The sequence below is a fragment of the Callionymus lyra genome, chromosome 8 (assembly GCF_982586985.1).
Source record: "Callionymus lyra chromosome 8, fCalLyr1.hap1.1, whole genome shotgun sequence".
In the NCBI taxonomy this organism is placed as follows: domain Eukaryota; kingdom Metazoa; phylum Chordata; class Actinopteri; order Syngnathiformes; family Callionymidae; genus Callionymus; species Callionymus lyra.
The window spans coordinates 1207602-1230558 of NC_141825.1; the positions used below are offsets into that span (position 1 = coordinate 1207602).

Consider the following 22957-nt stretch of genomic DNA (forward strand, 5'->3'; position numbering starts at 1 on the left):
GTAAAGCGTAATTCATCTAAATGTTTAACTAACCCTAAATAAATGATTATGATGATGCTTATTAAGTGTGTGACAATCAATTCTATATTTAATTCAAAGACCGTTTTTTCTGGACACTGCAGGAATTGAGGTATTTTGCTTTAAAGCATTGGAAGATTTCTCTTCATCAGACGTATGCATTATAATCATTTTGATCATTTTTCCTGAAGTCGTGGCTGATCTCAGTCCTCTTCCCTGGATTGGATCGGGAGTAAATGAAGCCCAAATTCTGCCTCACAAACATGGTGATTTTTCAAAGTTCAGTATTGGCTTTCCCTGAATACAAAGCGGTTTGCTGGTTACTCCGAACACAACAGAACCACCTGATGAAGCCGGCGGCTAGAGGAACTTCACTTTAAAGCAAAAGAAAGCTGCTTTTTGTGAGACGGAGGGAGGAGTGCCCAGAAAGGACTTTGAGAAAAGTTGTAACTCTGAGTTCCCTAGCAACTTGATCTGTGAAGAGAATCCCGATTTATTCAGTTTCTTCTCCCTGCAACAAAGATAGCCTCCATCAGGATTCTTCCTCATTTTGCAGTTTGGGTTTGTAATCCTCGAAATCTCTTTCACAAACATTTAAAGCCAGATATTTTGTCTTGAATGAATGTTTCAATAACAGCATGAGTGGGTTTTCCCCTTCACTGTAATCTCCCACTCTGTTCCAGACCTCAAACATTGTAGCGCCCCCTCTAAAAAAAGACAAAAGTTTGAATGCATAATTTATATTGAGAAGCTTGGTTTTTAATTGTTCAAGGTCTTCGAAGTCGCCCATTTGCATTGTCTCCCAGGTTGGGGTGGCTGTCTCAATTGGTGAAGTCTATTTAGTGCCCAAGTGCTGCAGAAGCACCAGCAGACAACAGATCCAAGCCTCGCCTCTTTTCTAAGGATGATCACACAATGGACTTCCTTAGTCTGCACACAAAAGAAACCCGTCTATGAAAAAACACCCAGATTCAACCGCATTCCACAGTACAATGTGAATATATTCTACTCCATTGTATGTCTTCATATGTGATACAAAATGCTTTAAATCACACAAAAAACATGTAAAAGTGGGTTGTTTCAGTCACTGCAATGTCCCAATACATAAAGTAATCAAATTGTGTAACAACCTCATGCATAATGAAGAACCAAACCGATCAGAGCGTGTGAGATGTTTAAAGTTGCCCCAACATTTCTAAAGGGGGGCATCAAAAGTTCTCAATGCACCTGTAGACTGTATTTTGATATTACCTCGTCCCTTCCATAACATCTGCAAGGATTGAATCTATGTTTCCAGGATCGAGAGACAATCAACACGTGTTTGTTTTACTGGCTCATAGTTTCAACAGATAACCTACAGGAAAAAGGTTAATAAATTCATCGAGCAACATGATAAAACTGATTCAAGAAAACAACAATTTACTGCATTAATATAGTGTTGAACATCCATGGATTTTGTATGACACTATTAGAAGTGTTACTTTTATCCAGCCCTAGACAGTCAGATTCAAAAACATCTTCCAAACACCCTTGAATGCCAGCCTTGGCAGCCAATTGAGTCCAAGTTAGTGTTCATCCCGTACTAAGCCTTTTCACTCCCTGGAATCAACCTTTCCCTCTTTGAAACTGCAGCTGACTTGACTAGAGGAAATGGTGAGAATGATAGAGGGGCCTGGTCTCAGTGTAATACGATGTACTAACACAACTTTGTGTTATTAGGAGAGGGGTTGTGGAGGTATAAATGATCTTTTGAAAGTAGCCATGTCTCTTGTTCCATGTGGAATAACATGCAGACAGATGGTGACGGTAGAAATATAAAACTAAACATCAATCAACGTCAATCACCCTGCCACTGATGGACTGAAAGCCCACTGGGGAGGAATGGCTTCTTGATGGCACCTCTATCAGGCTGCATGATGGTCGACTATGGCAACATCTGTGTGGTTTCATTTACATGACATGGCTGCTGGTTCTCTGCCTCACGCTGCTTTGGAGACTGTTGCAGTCAAGTACCTCCTCTATTGCAGAGAGTTCAGGTGAGATCTGGTTATTATTTCTTGTGATCGGAATAAAGATCTCTCACCGGGTTTACTTTTTCCTAATGCCTTCCCTCTAGTTAAAAATAAACTATAACTAAGCCTGTTGGAGAGTGAAGCATGTATGAAATAAAAAGTAGTTTGATTCTATGAGTACATGAAAAGCCCTTGTATTGTTTCCTCAGCTGGGTCTTCTCAACGTTGCTCAGCTTCAAAAGACAGATGATTGAGCAGTTGGCTTATAAAGGACGTGTTAAGTTACATCCAGGTAACTAATCCAGGTTATTCTCTGTAGCCGGACTTGATTAAAAACGAAACAAATATAAAAACAAACATGTCATTAGAGATTTGTCAGCATTTACTGTACCTAAACAATCATGGATTTGCATATAAAAATACATTTCAACTTTTAATGGTTTTTCTTCTTAATTTTCACCAAAGAATAAATGGAAAACTATGAATCAAGGTGACATTATTGAAGGAAGACATTATTGAACGTGAAGAGGCAACTTATTCTCTTTCTGGTACCTCCACAGTTATTATTGCAGTACAATATGTCAAGAAGCGCTGCTTCTGCTTTAGTACATTTTAAAGATGCTTTTCAGTTATAAAAGTCACCATCATTTGGTGTATGGTGGGGAACTCTTGTGGTCACTATGAAGAACTGCAGAAGGGAAAGACTAGAATACCAAAAAGGAATAGTAGACAAGTAGAGTTGTTGGATATAGTCATGTAACAATACAATTCTCATTACTTACTTATATCATTTATAATAGTTGTCACTTGATGTGCTAAATACAACTTGATTGATTAAGTTGTTATTTTTCCGCGTTATTCACTATAACATAATCTTAATTAATATTAATGGGAAATACAATAAAAATGTGTATTTTTGTTGCCGTTGGCTTGAATGTAAAAAAAAGGTAAAAAAAAAAAAAAAAGGTAAAAAAAATTAATGTTGTAGTTTTGAAGAGGAAAAAAAAAATTAACGTCTGAGTTTTGAAGAGGTAAAAAATATTTATATTTTAATGTTGTAGTTTTGAAGAGATACAAAATATTTATATTTTAATGTTGTAGTTTTGAAGAGGTTAAACATATTTCTATTTTAATGTTGTAGTTTTGAAGAGGTAAACAATATTTATATTTTATGTTGTAGTTTTGAAGAGGTAAAAAAAAAAAAGAAAATTATTTCAATGTTGTAGTTTTGAAGAGGTAAAATAAAAAAAAATGTGACATCTGAGATTTGAAGAGGTAAAAAACACTTGCTTAACGCTGTGCTAAATACAACTTGATTGATTACGATCGTTATTTTCCCGCGATATTCGCTATAACCTAATCTTAATTAAGATTAATGGGAAATAAAATAAAAAGGTGTATTTTGATTACCGTAGGCTTGAATGTAAGAAAAGAGTAACAACACTGGAAGCATGTTACAGTTCCTTCTCTGTTATACTAATAAAATAAATAATAGCGAAAAAATGTTTTAGGAAAATTGGAGCTACGTCGGCTTTAATTGTGATGACGTCACATTTGAGCGACACAGTCGTGCGCACTGACAGAGTCCTTGGCTGCACGGCCTGTTGGAGGTGAACTGAGCAGCGAAGGGACGAGACAAAGATGCAGAGCTGGACACCATTATATCGTTCTCTGGCCTCGGTGAGAACATGGTTCACTTACTCACATTTACAGGAGGGTTTGTGTCGTGGTGTGACGTTCATGGTGGCGGCTGTCTCAGAGTGTTTAGACTTTAGCTGCAGGCCTAGCTAGTTCTGCTACGTATCCGCTGACATGGAACATAACACAAACAATACAAGACACCGTTTGTAAAATGAACGACTATAGAAGACATAAAAAGGAATTAACTTATTTTATTAGGTGTTGTTATGTCTGGTATTCAACTATTTAAGGCAGCAATAAAGCCGTCACCCTGTTCTGTCCTCTAGCATGTTTGGTAAACCTCACCCCCAAGATGTTTACTGTCAGATCATTTAGAACCAGTTTGTTGCTTTAAATCCACTTTATAATCATGACATGTCTCTCGTCCAGCAGCTACATAAAGGGAAACACGACAGTCAAACCACACCTCACACTAGGCTAATGCTACTTTGCATTGTTTCATAATCGTCAACAATAAAGTTGTTTCTAGATATAAATGTAGATCCAGAACTCAAAACAGTTTCATGACATCACTGCAAATAATATGTTGCAGAGTGTGTCGCAGATAAAAATAGAGAAGATATAGGTCACGTTTTAAATTAAAACTTAAACGTTAAGTCGTGTGTAGTGACATTAAAAAGTCGCTGGATGAAAGTTTATGTACTTTCCAAGCTCTTGCTGATGAATTGACGTTAGCATGCTAGCTGTTAGCATGTGTTATGTAACGTGTTTTATTGTTGCCGACGTAGATTGGTTACCGTTCTATGAAACTAGTCATAGACTTTTTAATTTGACAATAATCCTAATAATAATAATAAGTATTTTATCAAAGAACATAGCGCTCAGAAGTTGGGTGTTTCGTAATATCAGGAATATCGGATTTAAAAACAAACGAACTGTGAATCTGTTATATATATATATATATATATATATATATATATATATATTAAAATAAGAACATAAAGGGAAAGAACAAGATGACACAATCTAAGTCTAAAGATACAGACAAAGAACATAGATCAAACATATATGTATATACCCTGTATATGATATTACAGGCTGAAAACTTTTTCTCTTCAAATTTGAAACCGTTTGACTATAAAATGCTTGTGTATATATTAAAAAACATTTTAATATTAATTTCTCTGCACTGTCGTCATCTGTATAAACCACAATATATTTGACTCTGTTTTTCTTTTTCAGCGGAGCCACCAGCTCCCTTGCAAACTCCATGGACCTGCTTCTGTGTCTGTGCGCAGCTACGCCGATAAAGCAGCAAGTAAGATGAGAAATAAGATTTTTGGTGAAATGTTATCAGTTTTCTTCATTGTTAACCTTCTTTTGAACTTCAACCAGCTCTCTGATAAGATTAATTTGTTGTATAAGGAGCATCATAAAACATACTTAGATTAGCTTTATTTATTATCATGTTCATTTTCAACGCACTATTAATGTTTGTTTCCAAGGGCCTTGATAAGTAACTTGAACACCATTTGTTAAATACAATGCTGTGCTCTATTAAAGCCTACAGCTTATCGTTTTACAAGATCCTATTAAATCATCTTATATCAATATGTGGTATAACGAGCAATATTTTTGGTGTGCTTTTTTTGCAGTCGAAGCAGATGTTACAGTGGTGGGCTCTGGGCCAGGGGGCTATGTGGCAGCCATCAAGGCAGCACAGCTTGGATTCAAGGTAAATTGTGTCAGTTATTAATGTAGCTAAATCTATGAATCTATAAAAAAAAAAGCATAAACATCCTAGATGGATTGATATATCAATTTGATTAATCTCTCCGGAGATCTCGTTCGGGAAATTGGTTCTATAGATACTATAAACATTCAATAATGCCGATCAAATAAACACAGATGTGTATAAAACCTTATCTTAAGGATATAGTGTAGGTAAATGACAGGGTCTCCCGTACCTGAAGCTGCTGATGATATGATGCATGTGATGTTTATGACCTTTTATGATGGAATGGTTTTCAGACACGCACCTTTAAGGCATTTTGTCAAAATCCTTGGTCGTTCCTTCAAATCTGAATCAATTGTTGATTTACAGGATATGCTGAGCAAATTCATGCCGTAGTGAGTGTACTTTTCTGTCAGCTGATACATGAGCTTTAATCTAAACAAGCGGTTAACTTCTGTTTTAGTAAAGAAATATTGAAGGTATAATGCCTCATTCCTAAAAGATCCCAATTTTTTTTAATGTGTAGGAAGGTAAGAGAACCAGGGACAAACAACATATAAAGCTATTGTTTTTCTTCATATGGAAGCATAGGTTGAGACAAAATACTTTGTAATCCTGTGTGTATATCATTTCTGTTATTTTACAGACGGTGTGTGTTGAGAAGAACGTAACACTAGGCGGAACCTGTCTGAATGTCGGCTGTATCCCGTCAAAGGTTAATGTTTATTTTTGATTTAAGTAATAATAACCAAGCCCAATCAATGATTGAATCTGAAATTCATTTTTTCTTCAGGCTCTGCTAAACAACTCATACTTTTATCACTTGGCTCACGGCAAAGACTTTGAAAGCAGGGGCATTGAAAGTAAGAAAGAAAACTGAGAATGCTCATTCATTACCAGTTGATAACAAGTGCTTCTTCTCTTCCACACTGATGAAAACAAACATTTTTTCACACTTTTCATTTACTTGGTAAAAAGGTTGTGTCCCTCTGTATAGTCTTATGGTTCTACTTAATGTGGCTGCTTAACTGGTAAAATTGTTAATTTAATAAAAATTCACAGTTCTGCTCAAAAGAAACTATTTTTTGAATATCGACAGAGTGACTGAAGCATGTGGATGCATTTGAAAACCATGATTTAATTTAACTTCAGTAGACATTTTGAGGGACCAATGTGTGTCTACACCAGGCTTCGCAAACGTGTGTTTTTAAATACAATTGGACTAAAATGGGCTAAATTGCACAAAAGAGCATAAAACATTTAACAACAAAGTATGAAATATTTTTAGTTTCAGACCAATGGTCAACACGTATCAAAACACAGCTCATCACTAACCTGAAAAACTAGTGTCATGATGCAAATTGGTTTTAATAGTTAACATTGAAGTTAAGGAGAATAGGTGCATTGTCCTTAACAAGTTTGTACTACTTGGACTTATTAATCCTTCTAGTAATAAGAGTGTTCTTGTTGATGTATTATCAATGTTTGATTACTTTTCAGTAGTGGATGACTAAATATTCAAATTGCACAACATGCAGATGTGGTATGATTCTAGAATTCTGTAATTAAAAAATAAACTAATTACTTAATAATCATATTTTACAACAATGTCTGTAATAAATCCACGCTAACTGAAGTTTCCCTTAGTTTCAGGCCTCTCATTGAACTTGGAAAAGATGATGGCGCAGAAGAGCGGAGCAGTAAAAGCACTAACAGGAGGAATTGCACATCTATTCAAACAGAACAAAGTCAGACTCTTGTTTTGCTGTTTTCCACTGCAAATGTTGATTGTTAACACTGATTATCATTTCTAAGGTAACGCACGTCAACGGGTTTGGAAGAGTAAGTGGAAAGAACCAGGTTACTGCTACAGCAGCAGATGGCAGCGAGCAAGTCATCAACACAAAGAACATTTTGATTGCTACAGGCTCTGAGGTCACACCATTCCCGGGTATTCAGGTAAATGTTTGAGGTCAAATGATTGTATTGATTTAAATGTGTGCATTTCCTGGTACACTTTCATTGCCATTGCTGGCGCTTAAGTAGAAAAAGAAATTATTGACTGTGGACCTTCAAAATGAATCTCTCTTGATTCATGGCGTACAAAACAATGAACCAGACTCTCTTTGTGGAGGGATGTGTTGGTGCACATGTGTCCATTATGAAGTCATTTTCGAGTCCTCTGAGTACTCATGTTGGTGTGAGTCTGGGATAAGGGAAAGACGGCTGGCCATGGCCAAGTACTACACTTCCTTCCACTGACAGTTTCCCCACAACATGGTCAGGAAATGTATGCTATTTCTGAATCTTTCAAAATGGCCAGAATGATGTCTAGTGTTAATGTTAAATGTACAAATCAAACCCTCACAACTGTGAGCCTGCTTTAATGGCTGTCTAAATGTTTTTTTTTTATAGATTGATGAAGAAAGCGTGGTATCGTCTACTGGAGCTCTGTCCTTGAAGAAGGTTCCTGAAGAGCTGATAGTGATTGGTGCAGGCGTCATCGGAGTTGAGCTGGTAAGTGCTTTTTGAAAGATGTGAGTTAAAATTGTATTGAGATGAAAATGAAGAAACATGCTCGGTATAATTCACAGGGGTCAGTGTGGCAGAGACTGGGATCTAAGGTCACAGCAGTCGAGTTTCTGGGCCATGTCGGTGGGATGGGCATTGATATGGAAATCTCCAAGAATTTCCAGCGTATTCTGCAGAAACAAGGGCTGAAGTTTAAACTTGGCACTAAAGTCCTAGGAGCCACCAAAAGGCCTGATGGGAAGATTGATGTGGCGTGAGTGAAGCTTCCATCACATTTATATCTTATTTAGAGATTTGATGCATTTGACGCTTTACTGTTTGTGTTCCAGGGTGGAGGCAGCAGCTGGAGGAAAAAATGACACCCTGACATGTGACGTGCTGCTCGTCTGTATCGGCAGACGACCTTTCACACAGAACCTGGGCCTGGACTCTGTTGGTATTGAGCTTGACAACAGAGGTCGCATCCCTGTTAACAATCGTTTCCAGACCAAAGTTCCCAGGTATTTAGTATGTCATTTACCACAACTCATGACTGAGGAGGATACATTTGATGATGTAGAGTTTAACAGAGACGACACGATGGATAAAACGATAATATTTGTTTTTGGGTCACCTTGACCCTAAGATAACGCAAGGGTTAAGAACTTTGTTGTTGGTTGAAGAAGCTGTGATAGCCTCTGATGAGGAAAGCTAAAAGATTATAAGATTCATGCACAAGAGTTGACTATAAATTGATTTTAGTGAGAATTAGTGAATATTTAGGCATCTTTGTTTATTAGATCTACATTGGTTTTGTTATGGAGGAAATGTTTCCTGTGTATTTTCAGCATCCATGCCATTGGTGACGTGGTGGCCGGTCCAATGTTGGCCCACAAGGCAGAGGATGAGGGCATCATTTGTGTGGAAGGCATGGCTGGTGGTGCCGTGCACATCGACTACAACTGTGTTCCCTCCGTCATCTACACACACCCTGAAGTAGCCTGGGTGGGTAAAACAGAGGAGCAGCTGAAAGAGGAGGTGAGAGGAGCAAATTTAATAGAAGCCGGGCTGCAATATCGAGGGATTTCCTTGAATCATGTTACGTTTCCTGGTTTCATCAGGGTGTCTCCTACAAAGTTGGCAAGTTCCCCTTTGCGGCTAACAGCCGGGCTAAAACCAACGCAGACACTGATGGTTTGGTGAAGATTCTGAGCCACAAGGAGACCGACAGAATGATGGGAGCGCACATCTTGGGAACCGTAAGTCCTTCCGTTCTCATGAGTCTTTTCCCTTTTATTTTTTAGTTGAACTGCCTTGTGTCATGAATAAGAGGATCGACTGAGATTTTGTGTATGACCTTGTGTAACTGCAGGGGTGAGCAAGTTAAAATGAGCACTTTGTTAAATTCTTTGGCCTTAAATCTCAATCAGTCCTCAGTAGCTGCATTTTTATGCCATGTGACATTTTGTCTGGACAAATGTTTGTAATTGTCCACCAGACAACTAAATTGATCTACAGCAGTGGATGAAGTTATAGAATTGTATAACAAGAAACTGACCAAAAAAGACTCTCTTGCCTAGTAAACAAATGATCATGCCTACTCTTCAACTTCGCAGAGGTTCCATGATATGGCATTTACTGTAGCTAACTCTGGGGAAGCTAGAAACCAATATATTCAATCTTGCATTGTAACATCATATTATAACGACTTATTTCACTAACAGGGGGCAGGAGAGATGATCAACGAAGCTGCCTTGGCAATGGAGTACGGTGCCTCCTGTGAGGACATTGCCAGAGTGTGCCACGCTCACCCTGTAAGTGCTGGGATGATGCTTGTCAACCCTGATGACGCTCGACTTGAATTCAGCCACTAACCTTTTTGTGGATCTTTCTTCAGACGGTGTCCGAGGCCTTCAGAGAAGCCAACCTGGCAGCCTCTTTCGGAAAAGCCATCAACTTCTAGAAATAGTTGCAACTCCATTGTACACGATGAAGAAAAAAACAGGAAGTTTGTCATCGTGGAAACCTTCAACCAATCATCCAAATCCAGATTTAGTTCATGTTATTTAAATGTCTCAATAAAGAATAAAAGTGGGTTTATGACTAAAGGATAACCAGTTATGTGGACTTGTGGCTTGATTCTTAGTCGACAAAAAAGTTGACCTGTATTATTTTACATAAGATGTTGATGATAACTGGATCTGGGAACCCCTTCCAACATATTGTAGAAAAGAAAATAAACATTTTGTATAACTCATTTGATTTCTGATTCATGAGTGACCTTCAACCTGTAAACAGTTGATGGAAATAACTTTAAAGGGGGACTGTTGTGTTTATTTAAGTCTCTTAAATTGATCTTAGACCTCTATTGTACTCATCAGTATGTGTCCGTTTGTAAAAAAAACTCTTTCATTGAAATATTAACATTAAAAAATGAGCTTAAGCCCCGCCCACTGAAAAGGCTTTATTTCTGGAGATAACATTTTTACTGTTTAGTATAACCATACCCACTCTGCAGTTATTGGTCAAACATCAAGGTTTGACTAAAGTTGGATAAAGGAGTGAATCACATTATAAAGTAATTATAGTCTTCGCTCTCGTAACCTCTTGTTCGCTGAGATTTCAGCTATGGGAGAACTTTATTAAGTAATAACTTCACAACATTGGCATGATATGACACTTACTGCATCTTAGAGAAGAAAACTTCAACATTTAAAATAAATAATAATACTTTTTTTTTTTTTACATCAGTTACCCTTCCACCACTGCGTGTTGAATGCGCACAAACAGACTTGGGTAACGGCCTCCAGCAGAACTGGAATGTTATTTAAGTGTAATCCAATATTGGAAAGTCCAAGGCTCCACCTCTGTTGGAATGTGTGTTCAGCAGGTGTGGCGCACCAGTGGAAAACGAGGAACTCGTCCTGCTACCAAAGACCTAACTTTTGACTTGTGTAGAAAACATGTAGTGAACATGTGATAACCAAGGCTTCTGGTGAAGAACGCTACACTAAGGTAATTCATTTCTGGCCTGCTTTTCTAAGTGTTTCCCTGATTTCACTGGAAAAAGCAAAACTGATAACATTTACATTAATAACAACCGTTTGCTTATTATTCTACTTCCTGTTTACCATGTGTTCTTTATTTGAGAATGTATTTACTTCAACACATAGTATTCTTAAAGGTTGCATGTTTTCAGTAAGGCAACAAAATTTCAATATAACAAGTTGGTCTAAAACTTTACTGTTTGCTAAAAATGTTCTGGAAAACCAACCTTTTTAATATCTTCATTTCAAGTTTTGTTCAAGCTAGAATTTATTATTACTGGAACCCAAACCTGTTTTTTATACTTCAAATATATGTAAAGCAAATAAGAACTTACTTGGGATGGGTTCTCTCGGCAAAGGATCTCACGTACTCGGATTTAGACAGATTTGAGAACAATAATAGAGATAAATGGGTCTTTTGTGGATGTAGAAAATACTTCTAGTCATAAAAATAGTAGCAAAAAAAAAGTGTTGTATTTATGGTTGGAAGGTGGAGCAGCTCTTCCCAACATGATTGATGAACTCACTTTTGTTGTTAAAATCACCTGATATACTGTAAACTGATGGTTTGTTCAGTATCTATTGTTTTTCTTCTTTTTAAAAATGATCTCATCAATTATTTATTTCAATTTACACTGAACTTCTGAACCTCATGCCTGAACATTTTGTGGCCCACTTCGTGTCCACAGCCTTTTGTTTGGAGTACAATCTTTTATACACACAGTGAATATACATTCAGAAATCATGTTAAAATCTAAAAACATCGTCAGAACTATGTTGGAGATATAGCAGGTGTTTTATGCTGCATTGCACTTCTTAATATCATTATTTCATTAACATTTATTTGAACATGAATTCTTTAAATACGCTGTAATTATTGTATATATATATCTACTGCTGAGATAAAAAAAAATAAGATCAACTTTATTTTCCTAGGTACGTCTATAATAAACATCTAAATGTACTTCAAAAATGTGCTTGTGGCGGACACATTGGCAAAACAAATGCCGATAGTACTAATAAGAAGCACCAAAGTGGAAGTGAATTGTGACTTCCTGGAGTTAGTGAAGACGTAATGTTCTTGTTCTAATCACACATTGATGTCTTTGATAGTTTTCATCATGTATAGATTTTTCAGCTGAGAAAAAAAACACATTTCTCTGTGGTCTGCCTGGCTTTACTATACGTCTTGGGCCAAACATGTTAGGATTAGCCTTCGTTAAGTGTATTAAAGGTCATCTGTCTCGTTCGTCTAGTGTGTAGTTTTGTGGGCAGATCTGTTTGTGTTACAATATAAACTTTGTTTGACCTAATGCTCCTGAATTGCAGCTGATGGGATTATGTAGTCTTTGTAGATGTAGTTTGTGGTGATGTAGAAGAAGGGAGGGTTGGTTTCCTCCCCATAATGAGCTTGTTGTAGGTAAAAGTCGTGCACTGCCACAGTTTCCTTCCTCATCAAAAGATTTCCTGTAAGAAGTTATGTCTGGGATTGAAGCAGAAGCTTGGACGGAGGACTTTTTGTAGCCGTTTGTTAGTGAGTATACGTTGTCTTTATTTTCTTTGGGTTGGCTTAAATACATAGAATTAAACCTTTCTTAAAGTGTTTTTGTTTTATAATACTTGATGCTGTTATCATTTATAAAAATAACAATTTGTATCTATGAATTCATCATTTAAACTATTCATATAAACTATTCACATTATTTGTCTATGGCTGGTTCTGAAGTTGTAAATTCTTTGTTATTTTAATTTTATCCGGTGTACATTATTTAATCAATGTAAGTCATGAACAGTCATTTATAAATACACATTTGAAATGCTTTCAAGACTATGTTTTAGTTTTGAACCCATAGTAGATTTATGTTAAAGTGTGAACTACTGTCGTTTATTTTCTAGATCTCGTAGAGTAACGCTTCTTACATTCTGGTGTTCAGTACACTGTGCTGACTGTTACAGTTTTCACTCTGTCGAGTCATCAGTTTTTGTTATAATAAATTTGATTACATGTAAGATCCTTATTCACAAATATGGTCATCCGCCCTCACAAGCGTCTAGGTCCTGTTAAAAGTAAAAATTGTCATGTTTGACAAACTGATGACCTACATCCACCTAAAAGGGCAGAAATGGGTTCTATTTTGTGTTTGTCTTGTGTCAGAATCAGAAAATCTTCATTTCCAGAAGTGCAAAAGAAAATCTAAAATAAAATTAATCAGATATTTTGTACTTGAAACAAAAGTTAGTAGTTTGCAGTCTAGTACAATTAGAGCGACCAAGATAAAACTGTACTCCTTTCTTCATCCTTTTTTCTGGTGTAACTTCAAATTGATTCTTGATTAATTTTGTCATTGACCAGCATTATTTTGTCTTCACAACTCCTTTAAAGTAACTTTGATGGACACTAAAATGAAGTCACTTATAAGGAACCTATTCATAGTGTTACTACACTCATTGGTCAAATTCCTCTATTTTACATTTTAAATGAATATTTTCATGCAATACCTAACAAATAGTTAAATACATTCATAGATAATCCCGAATTACAACTCCAATGGAAAGCGAATGTATGTAGAACTACTATAGTACTGTAGTAGTGAGTGTTAATTAGAGTGTTATTACTAGAACTTCTAGGGCGAAAGGGAGCGTTTCAGGCTGCCATGGTAAAAAGTAATCTGATTTAGTTACCTAAAATGTAGTAACCAGTAAAGTATTTTTCTCCCATGCATTTTTCATACATTAATGTTAACACCAATCTCTTTGAATAAAACAATAGTCTGCTTTCAACTGCGACGTTGATACGATTGGGATTCTGTCACTCAAGCCTTGTGTTATCTCTGGGTCAAGGTGACCCCCCTGGACCGAAAACAAATGTGTTTGAGTCCGCCTTTTCCCTCTTCGATTTATCGTGAACTCTAACTCCACACGCGCAATAAATACATAAGGAATACATGTTAAGTTTCTTCATCAGAAGCCGGAATGAAAATGTTCTATGTACATACATCAGAAGCGGTAAACTAAGAAGGTCGAGGGCGGAGGAATTTTTGGCATTGTTTGCTTTTTTAATCATGAGCTCTTTTAGCTGGGAGGACAGCAATCAAACATGCTTTGTTTTTTTAAATGTTGTCCATACACACTTTCGGTACACAGTGTCTTTATAGTAAAACTAATGCATCTCAGTCACGTACAATCTTATTATTAAAATAGTGGTTTAACTTAATTCTCAGGTTGGTTTTCTTTACTAAAGTTGTATTTTTTACCCCTGGTTTTGTAGATTATTTGAACTGTGACCTGCTTTAAGTGTCCAGTTTTCATTGAATGGTTTGCATTAGCAGCAGTGGTGGTAAAGAGTAAGTAAGTAAGTAAGTAAGTAAGCAAGTCATTATTTGTAGATAGCCTTTCTCAGACCAGGGTCACAAAGCGCTTAAACAATTGAAACAATACACAGTTAAAATACATACTTTAAAAGGTCAAGAAAACATAGATACAAACACAGCAGCCCCAAGAATTTAAGAGAAAGCCTGTACAAATAAAAAGATGTATCTTGAAGGAGTCAGTAGACTCCACCAAACGAAGTTGGAGAAGAAGATCGTTTCAAAGCTTAGGAGCAACAGCCTGGAAGGAAAAGCTCTGAAAGTAAAAGCAGATTTTTAAAATGGATCCTGAAAGAAACTGGCAGCCAATGAAGAGTTTTTAAGGAATTCGGAGTTCTTTTACTAGAGTGGCTCAGAATTATTCTACCGTCACCAGTATGAGTATTGTCCGAGTATTGTATTAACTGCAGGCGGGAATGCCTAAACCATATCTGAGATGCTTTTCTATTTGATCTGCCAACTTGTTTCCCAGTGTAAATCTAGGTCATGTAACTTATCAACACGTTCAAAACAATGTTTGTGCAAATACTAATATTCTTTTAACAGACATACAATGATACTTGTCACGTGCTTAACAGGTTAGTCCAGTAAATGCATGTAAACATGTTGTGTAGAATGAAAAGAAAACGGCCTAGTGTAATATATATAATATATATAATATATAGAAATATTTTGGTTTTTACATTGACATGCCTTCAATATCATCCCATAAATGTATCACAGCGTGTTAATCGTCTTATCTTATCTTTACACTTCAAACCGTCAATCCTACTGTAGCTGCAATTTTTTTCAATATCATGTCAGTGGTATCTTTTTTTTTTAAGGAAATATTTGAGGAGTAAAAACCTTACCTGATTGTATTTGCTCATACAATTAAATGAAACTATAAGTGTGTGTGTGTGCAGTTGTCTGTCTTTGTGTTGTGAGATAGACCTCTAGCAAGCAACGCATGTCTATTCCATTTTGATTTTCACACAGTCTTATTGTGCTTTATTTGATCTGTATGGACATCTGACATTAAATGGTAGTCCATATGCTCCAGACAAGATCTTGGGGAGTCATTTATTGTAACTAGGGATACTTTTTGATTTAAAGCATCATTAAGATGTCTTCTTTGAGAATGACAAATTATCTGAAACATATTTACAAGGTGAACATTTTAATTTGTTTCAAAGCAAAAATGAATGTCTACAAACAGCAGAGAGTATAATCGTGATTTTTGAATGGTTACAAGACAGACGGAGCATTGTTCTAATGCAATGCTTTTCATTTGAAATTCTGCGAGAACACTCCAGATTGTGCGGCTCATGACAGAAAAAACAGAGTGACGGATAGCTTGACCAGAGTACCATGTCAGCGCTTTTCCAAACAATAGCTATAGACAAAATCAAATGTTTGGACATCAAAAAAACAAAAACATTAAGTTAAAATAATAATGAGTTATAACATTAAAATCAAACGTTAAAAAACATGAGAAAATATAAAGTATGTGAGATTTGGTTCAGCACATAAAGGGTCAGGGTTATGGTGAACTCTAACCTGACAAGTAAGTGAAGACTTTCTTGTTCAGGTCGAGAGATAAAGTTGTTCTTGGCGGAGAGCAGCGCACACAGATCCCTCAGGCATGTCAGCAGAGTGTTGTTGCTCCCTGTGGTGCGTCATTATACACTATAGTCATCCTGACTCAGGAAGGATTGACTGAATATAATTTCTATCAAAAATGGTGTAGTTATTACACTGGTACTGTCTGGTACTGGTACTAGTGAGTTTTGTCATCCTGACATCACTCTCTAGACTGGGACACAAAAGCAAATGGTCCCCATTAATAAGGGATGGCTTTTGTTAACTGTCACAGATCATATTATCGTCAGTAATCTTCTCTATTGTGCTTCCAGATTTCTTTTTTCAGTTAATCCCCAAACTTCATCCAACTCATCTCATCCTACCATGAAACCACGAGCGGCCATGAAGGCTACCACCAAGAAGCCCCTAGCCATGAGGCGCACAACGGTTGCTACCTCCACCTCATCTTCCAACACAACCGGCAACCATTTTGCAGGGGCTGCTGTGGGCATTATTAATAATTTAATAGACGATCTCCCCTGTAAGTCATGTATCCATATTTCCTGCTAACAATACACAACCCAGGCCCTGTAATGACCTTTAAAACCATTTGGTAAAAAATCCCCCTGAATCTAACTGTTCAAATCTGGACATGTCTGAACCCTCAGTGCCACGCTGGGCTATCTACACCATCGCTGCAGTCGGTGGACTGCTGGTACTCATTGTCTGCATCTGTGTCTGCCGCAAATGCTGCTGCAAGAATGAGAGGAAGAGGAAGAAAACGGACTCAAATCTTGACCTCAAAGGATTGAACGCAAAGACCACCACAGCACTGGTGAGTGACAGTTCTTACAGCATGACTGACCACTGAGCTGAGAAATCACGAACCCACGCTCTTCTTGTCACTATACATTGATATCTGATACGATTAAGAATCAATTCATCATAAATGACAACAATTTCCCGAAGGAGACCTCCTGAGGGATCAATAAAGTTTTACCTTACCTTTCACCTTACCTTAAATGTCAAATTAATTTTGACATTGTTTTTATGGTATTGTAATTACCACTTGAGTCAAGGTAATTGAATTCATTATTTGGCTCATAAATCCTATTAAAATAATCTTCAAATAGTTCTAAAGAAGTTTACTTTGTCGCATCTCACTGAATCGGCGTAACAGAGTCAAATTTGTTAGCCGACTTGCCCCAACTAACCACATGTTCTTTTCTTTTGTATTCAAATGTAACAATGATCTTGATGTTTATTTCATCAGCCAACCGGATACTCTTCCGCCTTAGCCATGTTGAAACTGCACTTTCCAATAGTGGTTATGTGCATGTGCTGTCAAAAATATTCACAATATTAGTAATTCTACATGTTTAGATTAGATTGACTTTATTAATCCCTCTAGTCAAGGGCGGACTGGGACGGTGAAGTGGCCCGGGAGTCATTGACAGACCGGCCCACTTTATGGGTTGTGCGGGAGGCTATCAAGCCTGTACATTGATGAAAAGAATTTGACGTTGTTTTGTACCTAAATCATATAGTAAACATTAAACTGAACCATAAAGTAGCATGCACCTTAGGAAGTATGCCTCGGCAGAATTTCGGTGAATATCAATTTGCTCATCGACTCTAAGGTAAATGTGTGTTAAGTTGGTCATGCCAGTGATGAAGGAGCTGCTATCCCTAGGATTAGTATAAGCCATGCAAAAAAAACAAAAGAGTGCTCCTGTGTCCTTATCGTATGATAGCCATATCCTGTTTAAACGATCTTTGCGGAAAAATGCCCTTTGCACGTTTATGAAGCTTCTCTTCACTTGCTGAAGTAGCTATAAATGCACTAAAGCTGAATTGCTGAATTAAGATTTCCATTTCATTTGTACAAGTGTATGTGCCATTTCCCAGATAAGACCCCTGACGATTGCATTTTTGCATAGGCAGGTTGATAAAACAGGAAACATCCAGTCGGTAAGTGTTTAGATAAAACGTTATCCAAAGCTTAACTATGTTTGCTAATTTTCACCAAGTATCACCAAGTTCCAAAAACCCACCGGCCCACCGGGGAAATCCCTGATAGCCCCGTACGCCAGTCCGCCCCTGCCTCTAGTGCCTAAGTGCTTAAGTTCATTATATTTAACAGATATAGCCATCCTGATCATCTGAACATTGATTTCTTGTAAATGAATCCTACAATTTAAGAAAAACCAAAAAATTCCAACACAATCTCTGCCCGTCAACTTTCCCAAGGTGATATAAATTCTAAAAATATAAAAAATATAAAATATAAAAAATAAGTTTTTTGACTGATGGTTGTAGTTGCTTGTAATAATTTACCTGATTTGCAGTACTTAAATGTTGGGAGTTTTTGCAAATGAACATTTAATACAATTTACCTTAATTTAAGTTACCTTATTCATTCCTTTTTGGAATTTATCAACTATCCACAGAATATGTATTTTTTAAAATCCAAAATATTTTAAATTGGGATATTAAATTTATCACTTTTCACCTTCATGTTGAAACTCATAATTTGGTTGTAGCAAGTTTGTTAAAAAGTATTTTGTGGATTTATAAATAGTTTCAAAGGCATAACTTTACGCTCCCACATTAATTTATGAATAACACCATGTTCTTCCTTACAAGGTTCAACCAAATGTGTCAGATGTGGATTATGGTGCGACGAAGAAACACAGAGGAAAACTTCTCTACTCTCTGGATTATAATGCACCACAATCAGAGGTGAAGCAGTCTTTATCCAGGTGACAGAGTGGTAGACATGCAATCGTATTCTGACCTGCATTAAAAGCCACAAATGCGTTTATTTACTGACGGTGAACTATTCCTCCACGTTCCAGCTCATCGTAGGCATCAAACAGGCCGAGAGCCTGTTGGCCATGGACATGGGAGGAAGTTCTGACCCATACGTCAAAGTTTACATCATTCCTGATAAATGTAAAACCTACGAGACCAAGGTTCTCAGAAACACTCTGACGCCTGTCTTTAATGAAAAATTCAACTTTCAGGTAAAGATTTGATTCTGTTGCTGTTTGGGTAGTTTACTAATGGTTTGTCCCGATTTAGGTCCCGAAAGCGTCTCTGGCAAACTCATCCGTTGTGATGCAGGTTTATGACTTCAATAGGTTTTCCAAACATGAAATGATCGGAGAAATAAGGCTGCCGTTGGCCGAGAAAGACATGAACCATGTAAGCGAGGAGTGGCAGGATCTGTCTGAACCCGACAAGTTTGAGGTCAGTACCACCGTCTCTGTGACATCATCGCCAGTGAATAAAACCAACGACCTTCAGGAGTTTAGATATCGAAGGAAAGAGAAAGAGGAGATTTATTGGCAAAAAAGAGACCCGGAAAGAGTCTGATCATCACTAGCTAGTTCATCTGGCGGAGGAGGAATTGCCAGACGTCAAAAGGCCTGAAATACCTGAAGATTGTCACAGACAACAACTCAAGTGTCACACAAAAGCCCAATTTGAGCATAATTAAATGTAAACTCAGATATAACATATTTTTCATCTGCAAACATACGGTAATTCATACAGGTTCCCAAGTAAATATTATGTAGAAATGTGAGAGGGTGAAACGTATTGAAAAAGCTGGATTATCATGTTCATGTCTTGACTGCAATTTTAGATTTAGCCGTTTTTTTATTTTATTATAGTAAACATAGTTACAATGCAGCACTGGTGCAGGTGATGAACATTGTTGAAAGTGTTAATTTTTTCGTAACAGGAGGAGAACCTCGGTGAGATCTGCTTCTCTCTACGCTACGTTCCAGTCAACAGCAAACTGACGGTGGTGATCCTGGAGGCCAAGAACCTGAAGAGCATGGATATCGGAGGAACCTCAGGTGAGTGAAAGGAAAAACAAAGATGAGATTTTTTCCTAAAACACAACTACACAAAACACGGGAAACCAGTGAATGGTGAGAAAGTCATCTTCGAAAACATTAGTTTAGATGGTCAAATTGTGTTTAGCCTTTACATTGTTTTTGTGTGTGTTGTGCAATTTTCATGCCATGTTAGTTAAACCTACTGTATACAATATATCTTCACCAGTTTGTAAGGGTTTTATCTATCCATCAGCTAGTATATGTTCATTTGGTTTGATTTGTAAATCCTGACCACATTAATGTACATAGTTTAATTGAGCATGTCAAATCTTTGATATAGAATAAAGAAACTCGCAATGACGAGGAAATTATTAATGATGTACTGTACAACAACAACATTTCAAATAAATGCATTGACTTGTCTATGAACATTTGTCTAGATCCATATGTGAAAGTGCAGTTAGCGATGGACAAGAGGAAGTGGAAGAAACGGAAAACATCAATCAAAAAGAAAACGCTAAATCCCTATTACAACGAGTCGTTTACTTTCGACGTGAGCTTTGATATCATTCAGGTGAGTTTCAATTAATTTCCATTCAATTACCATGTCAATACTTTGAAAAATACTTTCAAATACCTTCCCATGTCAAATTCTTGACATAGGACTAAAGGTTTAATTATTGTTGGTTCCAGTGTTCTTACATTTAACAATGTTGTTTGTTCACTTCCTGACCTCAAGAGAGTCAACCTGGTCATCTCTGTCTGGGATCACGATGCCATGACCCGGAATGACACCATGGGGAAGATCTTCCTGGGCTCTGATGCCTCCGGTAACCAGCTGAGGCACTGGGCCGACATGTTGTCCAACCCTCGGCGGCCGGTGGCACAGTGGCACAGCCTGTTGACTCCAGAGCAATTCAACACCACAATCACGCTGAAGAAAAAAGTTCCTGGCAAAATCCGGCATTAGGACGCCGCAATAAAATTCATGAAGAACTTTCAATGAATCCTCAGATATCAGGCCATTTTAACTTAATTAACAAGTCAAGCAATTGATGTATATTTATTCTAAATATCTCACTTTTTACTATAAATAATACGCCGTGTCATCTAATCACTTAATTTTAGCCACAGATTCCCAGTATGCCAGGGCAGCAGGGGATTGAGTTTATCAGTAACAGGTCGCAGGCACACATGGATAATCATCACGTTTAAATCATGTCTCAATCTTAAACTGTTGTACCGTGTTTGGACCAGATGTGGGGTTGTAAATAGAATATGGTCCAACTCACTGACGGAGCAGTTGTTTTTCAGTACATGACTGTCATGTTTAGTGATTCTAGTCAAGCTCCAAGACTATGACAATTCCCTATTAATTGTTACACAATTTCAAACCATTTTACATCAATGCGTAGCGCAATACTGCGTTATATGAGAGATATGTTGTGACCCACCACTAATTTACCATGGTTTATGTAACAATTGAAAACAGAAGCAAAAAAAATGAAATAATAATCATCATTCTTACCCACCTTAAAGGAAGAAACAATGAAAATAAACGATGCTGTTAATAAATACGGGTCTACAGATCAGGACGAGTGTTCATCAGTGTGACGCACATCATCAGGAGAATTGAGTGTGGAGTCCAACAGGGATTAGTCCAAAATGACTCATAAAAAACATTGATGATCTGTGAAGTGTCAAAGTAAATAAACTGTTTATTTTATGGATGGCGCTTTTTTTCAATGTAGGGGTCACAAAAATGTTTGTAGTGTATTATGGATAAATAGGAACATGTTGTCATTGAACCTAAAGGAAACAGTATGTATTGCCAAATAAAAATAGATTAGAAATATATTTTTTTACAAATGAATGGAATTTGTAAAAGGGTAAAAAAGGAGATATTTCTGTGAGTTGTTCTAGACCGGGCATGAGCATGAGAAACTGTGGCGTGTTCCCACTGAACAGTTATTTTACAACTGTAGTTGTTTCATGAGAGGATATTACAATTATATGCATTATTGCCTGTTAAAGGCCAGTACCTTTTATATAATGGTTTTCACCATTATGATTTACATTAGTACAAATAGTCAAATTATAGGACTCTGGGTTCATTCTAAAATTTTGCCCACCCCTTATCTAATCGAATGACCTCACATATATCAGCTTATATCAGATGTCCAAAAGAAACAATGTAGACCACTAGTGTGCTCAGACCTCCTCAAGGTTTGGATCAGTAACACAAGTGTATATGTGGAACTCTCTAATTAACAAGTAAGATGAAAGAACGGACTAATAATTGTAATAACGGAGTATTCAAACATTTTTCTCAACTAGAAAATATCATCTCAGCTTACATGATTCTGAACTGTGAGACCTATTCTGCTACATTCCTAATAGCTGCAAGTCCAAACACACTGAAACCAGTCAAACTGTAGATCAGATCTGGAAAATGACTGGTTAGACATTTAAACCCGTCATTAAACAAACACCACACCTAAAGATAAGATAAGAGTTTACAGACCGGCACATCATTCTGTTCCTGACTTATCTTTGTTTGTTGGCACCTGAGAGACCAGATTTCCGTTCCGTTGCACAGACTGACCCTAAACAATCAAGCAGTGCTCAGCAGAAGTATCTTCCTGCCACGTATGGTCCCGAGAGGTACGACTCCACCTTATTACCACGAGAGCTCGATGTACTCATAATCATGTCAAGATTCTGCCAAAGTATAAAGTGTTCGATTCACAGTCCTACAATAACACAACAGGTTTTTAAGGTCATTTTTTGCCGACCCTATTGTTGTCTTGTTTATTAAACGTGTATCCTCCTGTTTTCAGACTTGCTCTGGATGATGGTGGTTTTCCCACTTTGGATTAAATAATCTATCCTGGTCAAAATGACCAACAACATGCTTAATATGCGTTAAAGGCATTCATGATTCATGGGAAATCATCACAAGCTTAAAATCAATCAACATTTCTATAACAAAAGGACATAGGTTAAGAAGATTTGGGAGAAATGTGGGCATTGACAGGATAATAATAACCACAGTTATTCCAGTTACTAGAAGAAAATTGTCAAAGTATTATCTACATTTTTTAGGGACCCAATGCATTCAGCAACACTTGATTGTAGTGAAAGCATTAAATTAGGTAGTTCTGATTAAAATAACCTTCTTGTGAAAACACATTTGACCAATTGCATAGAAGAT

The 22957-nt window shown here is 37.0% G+C and overlaps 2 protein-coding genes across 3 annotated transcripts; both read left to right on the forward strand.

The window, feature by feature from the left end:
* The first annotated feature begins 3590 nt into the window (after window positions 1-3590).
* Window positions 3591-10174, forward strand: dld (deltaD). Its single transcript, XM_087797725.1, has 14 exons — window positions 3591-3710; window positions 4914-4989; window positions 5327-5406; window positions 6053-6121; window positions 6200-6269; window positions 7054-7154; window positions 7222-7365; window positions 7822-7923; window positions 8001-8191; window positions 8268-8438; window positions 8766-8955; window positions 9039-9176; window positions 9642-9731; window positions 9815-10174. The coding sequence occupies exons 1-14, from the start codon at window positions 3672-3674 to the stop codon at window positions 9878-9880; spliced, it is 1527 nt and encodes a 508-aa protein (XP_087653851.1). The 5' UTR covers window positions 3591-3671; the 3' UTR covers window positions 9881-10174.
* A 635-nt stretch (window positions 10175-10809) lies between these two features.
* Window positions 10810-21469, forward strand: syt8 (synaptotagmin VIII). Of its 2 annotated transcripts, none has more exons than XM_087797776.1 (9): window positions 10810-10932; window positions 16228-16436; window positions 16564-16730; window positions 18542-18637; window positions 18754-18921; window positions 18980-19147; window positions 19644-19761; window positions 20184-20317; window positions 20483-21469. In XM_087797776.1, exons 2-9 carry the CDS (start codon window positions 16280-16282, stop codon window positions 20711-20713), a joined length of 1239 nt encoding a protein of 412 aa, XP_087653902.1. In that variant the 5' UTR covers window positions 10810-10932; window positions 16228-16279; the 3' UTR covers window positions 20714-21469. The 2 variants fall into 2 exon arrangements, with proteins under 2 accessions (XP_087653902.1, XP_087653903.1); XM_087797777.1 differs by lacking the exon at window positions 10810-10932 and adding an exon at window positions 12347-12498.
* Window positions 21470-22957: the final 1488 nt, after the last annotated feature.

Bases quoted from the DNA above. Each gene is read 5' to 3' on its own strand.
- dld (XM_087797725.1), top strand. From the start codon at position 3,672: ATGCAGAGCTGGACACCATTATATCGTTCTCTGGCCTCG. The intron at 7,155-7,221 runs GTCAGACTCTTG...ATCATTTCTAAG, and splicing joins ATCTATTCAAACAGAACAAA to GTAACGCACGTCAACGGGTT. The intron at 8,956-9,038 runs GTGAGAGGAGCA...TGGTTTCATCAG, and splicing joins AGGAGCAGCTGAAAGAGGAG to GGTGTCTCCTACAAAGTTGG.
- syt8 (XM_087797776.1), top strand. From the start codon at position 16,280: ATGAAACCACGAGCGGCCATGAAGGCTACCACCAAGAAGCCCCTAGCC. The intron at 19,148-19,643 runs GTCAGTACCACC...TTTTCGTAACAG, and splicing joins CTGAACCCGACAAGTTTGAG to GAGGAGAACCTCGGTGAGAT. The intron at 20,318-20,482 runs GTGAGTTTCAAT...CCTGACCTCAAG, and splicing joins TGAGCTTTGATATCATTCAG to AGAGTCAACCTGGTCATCTC.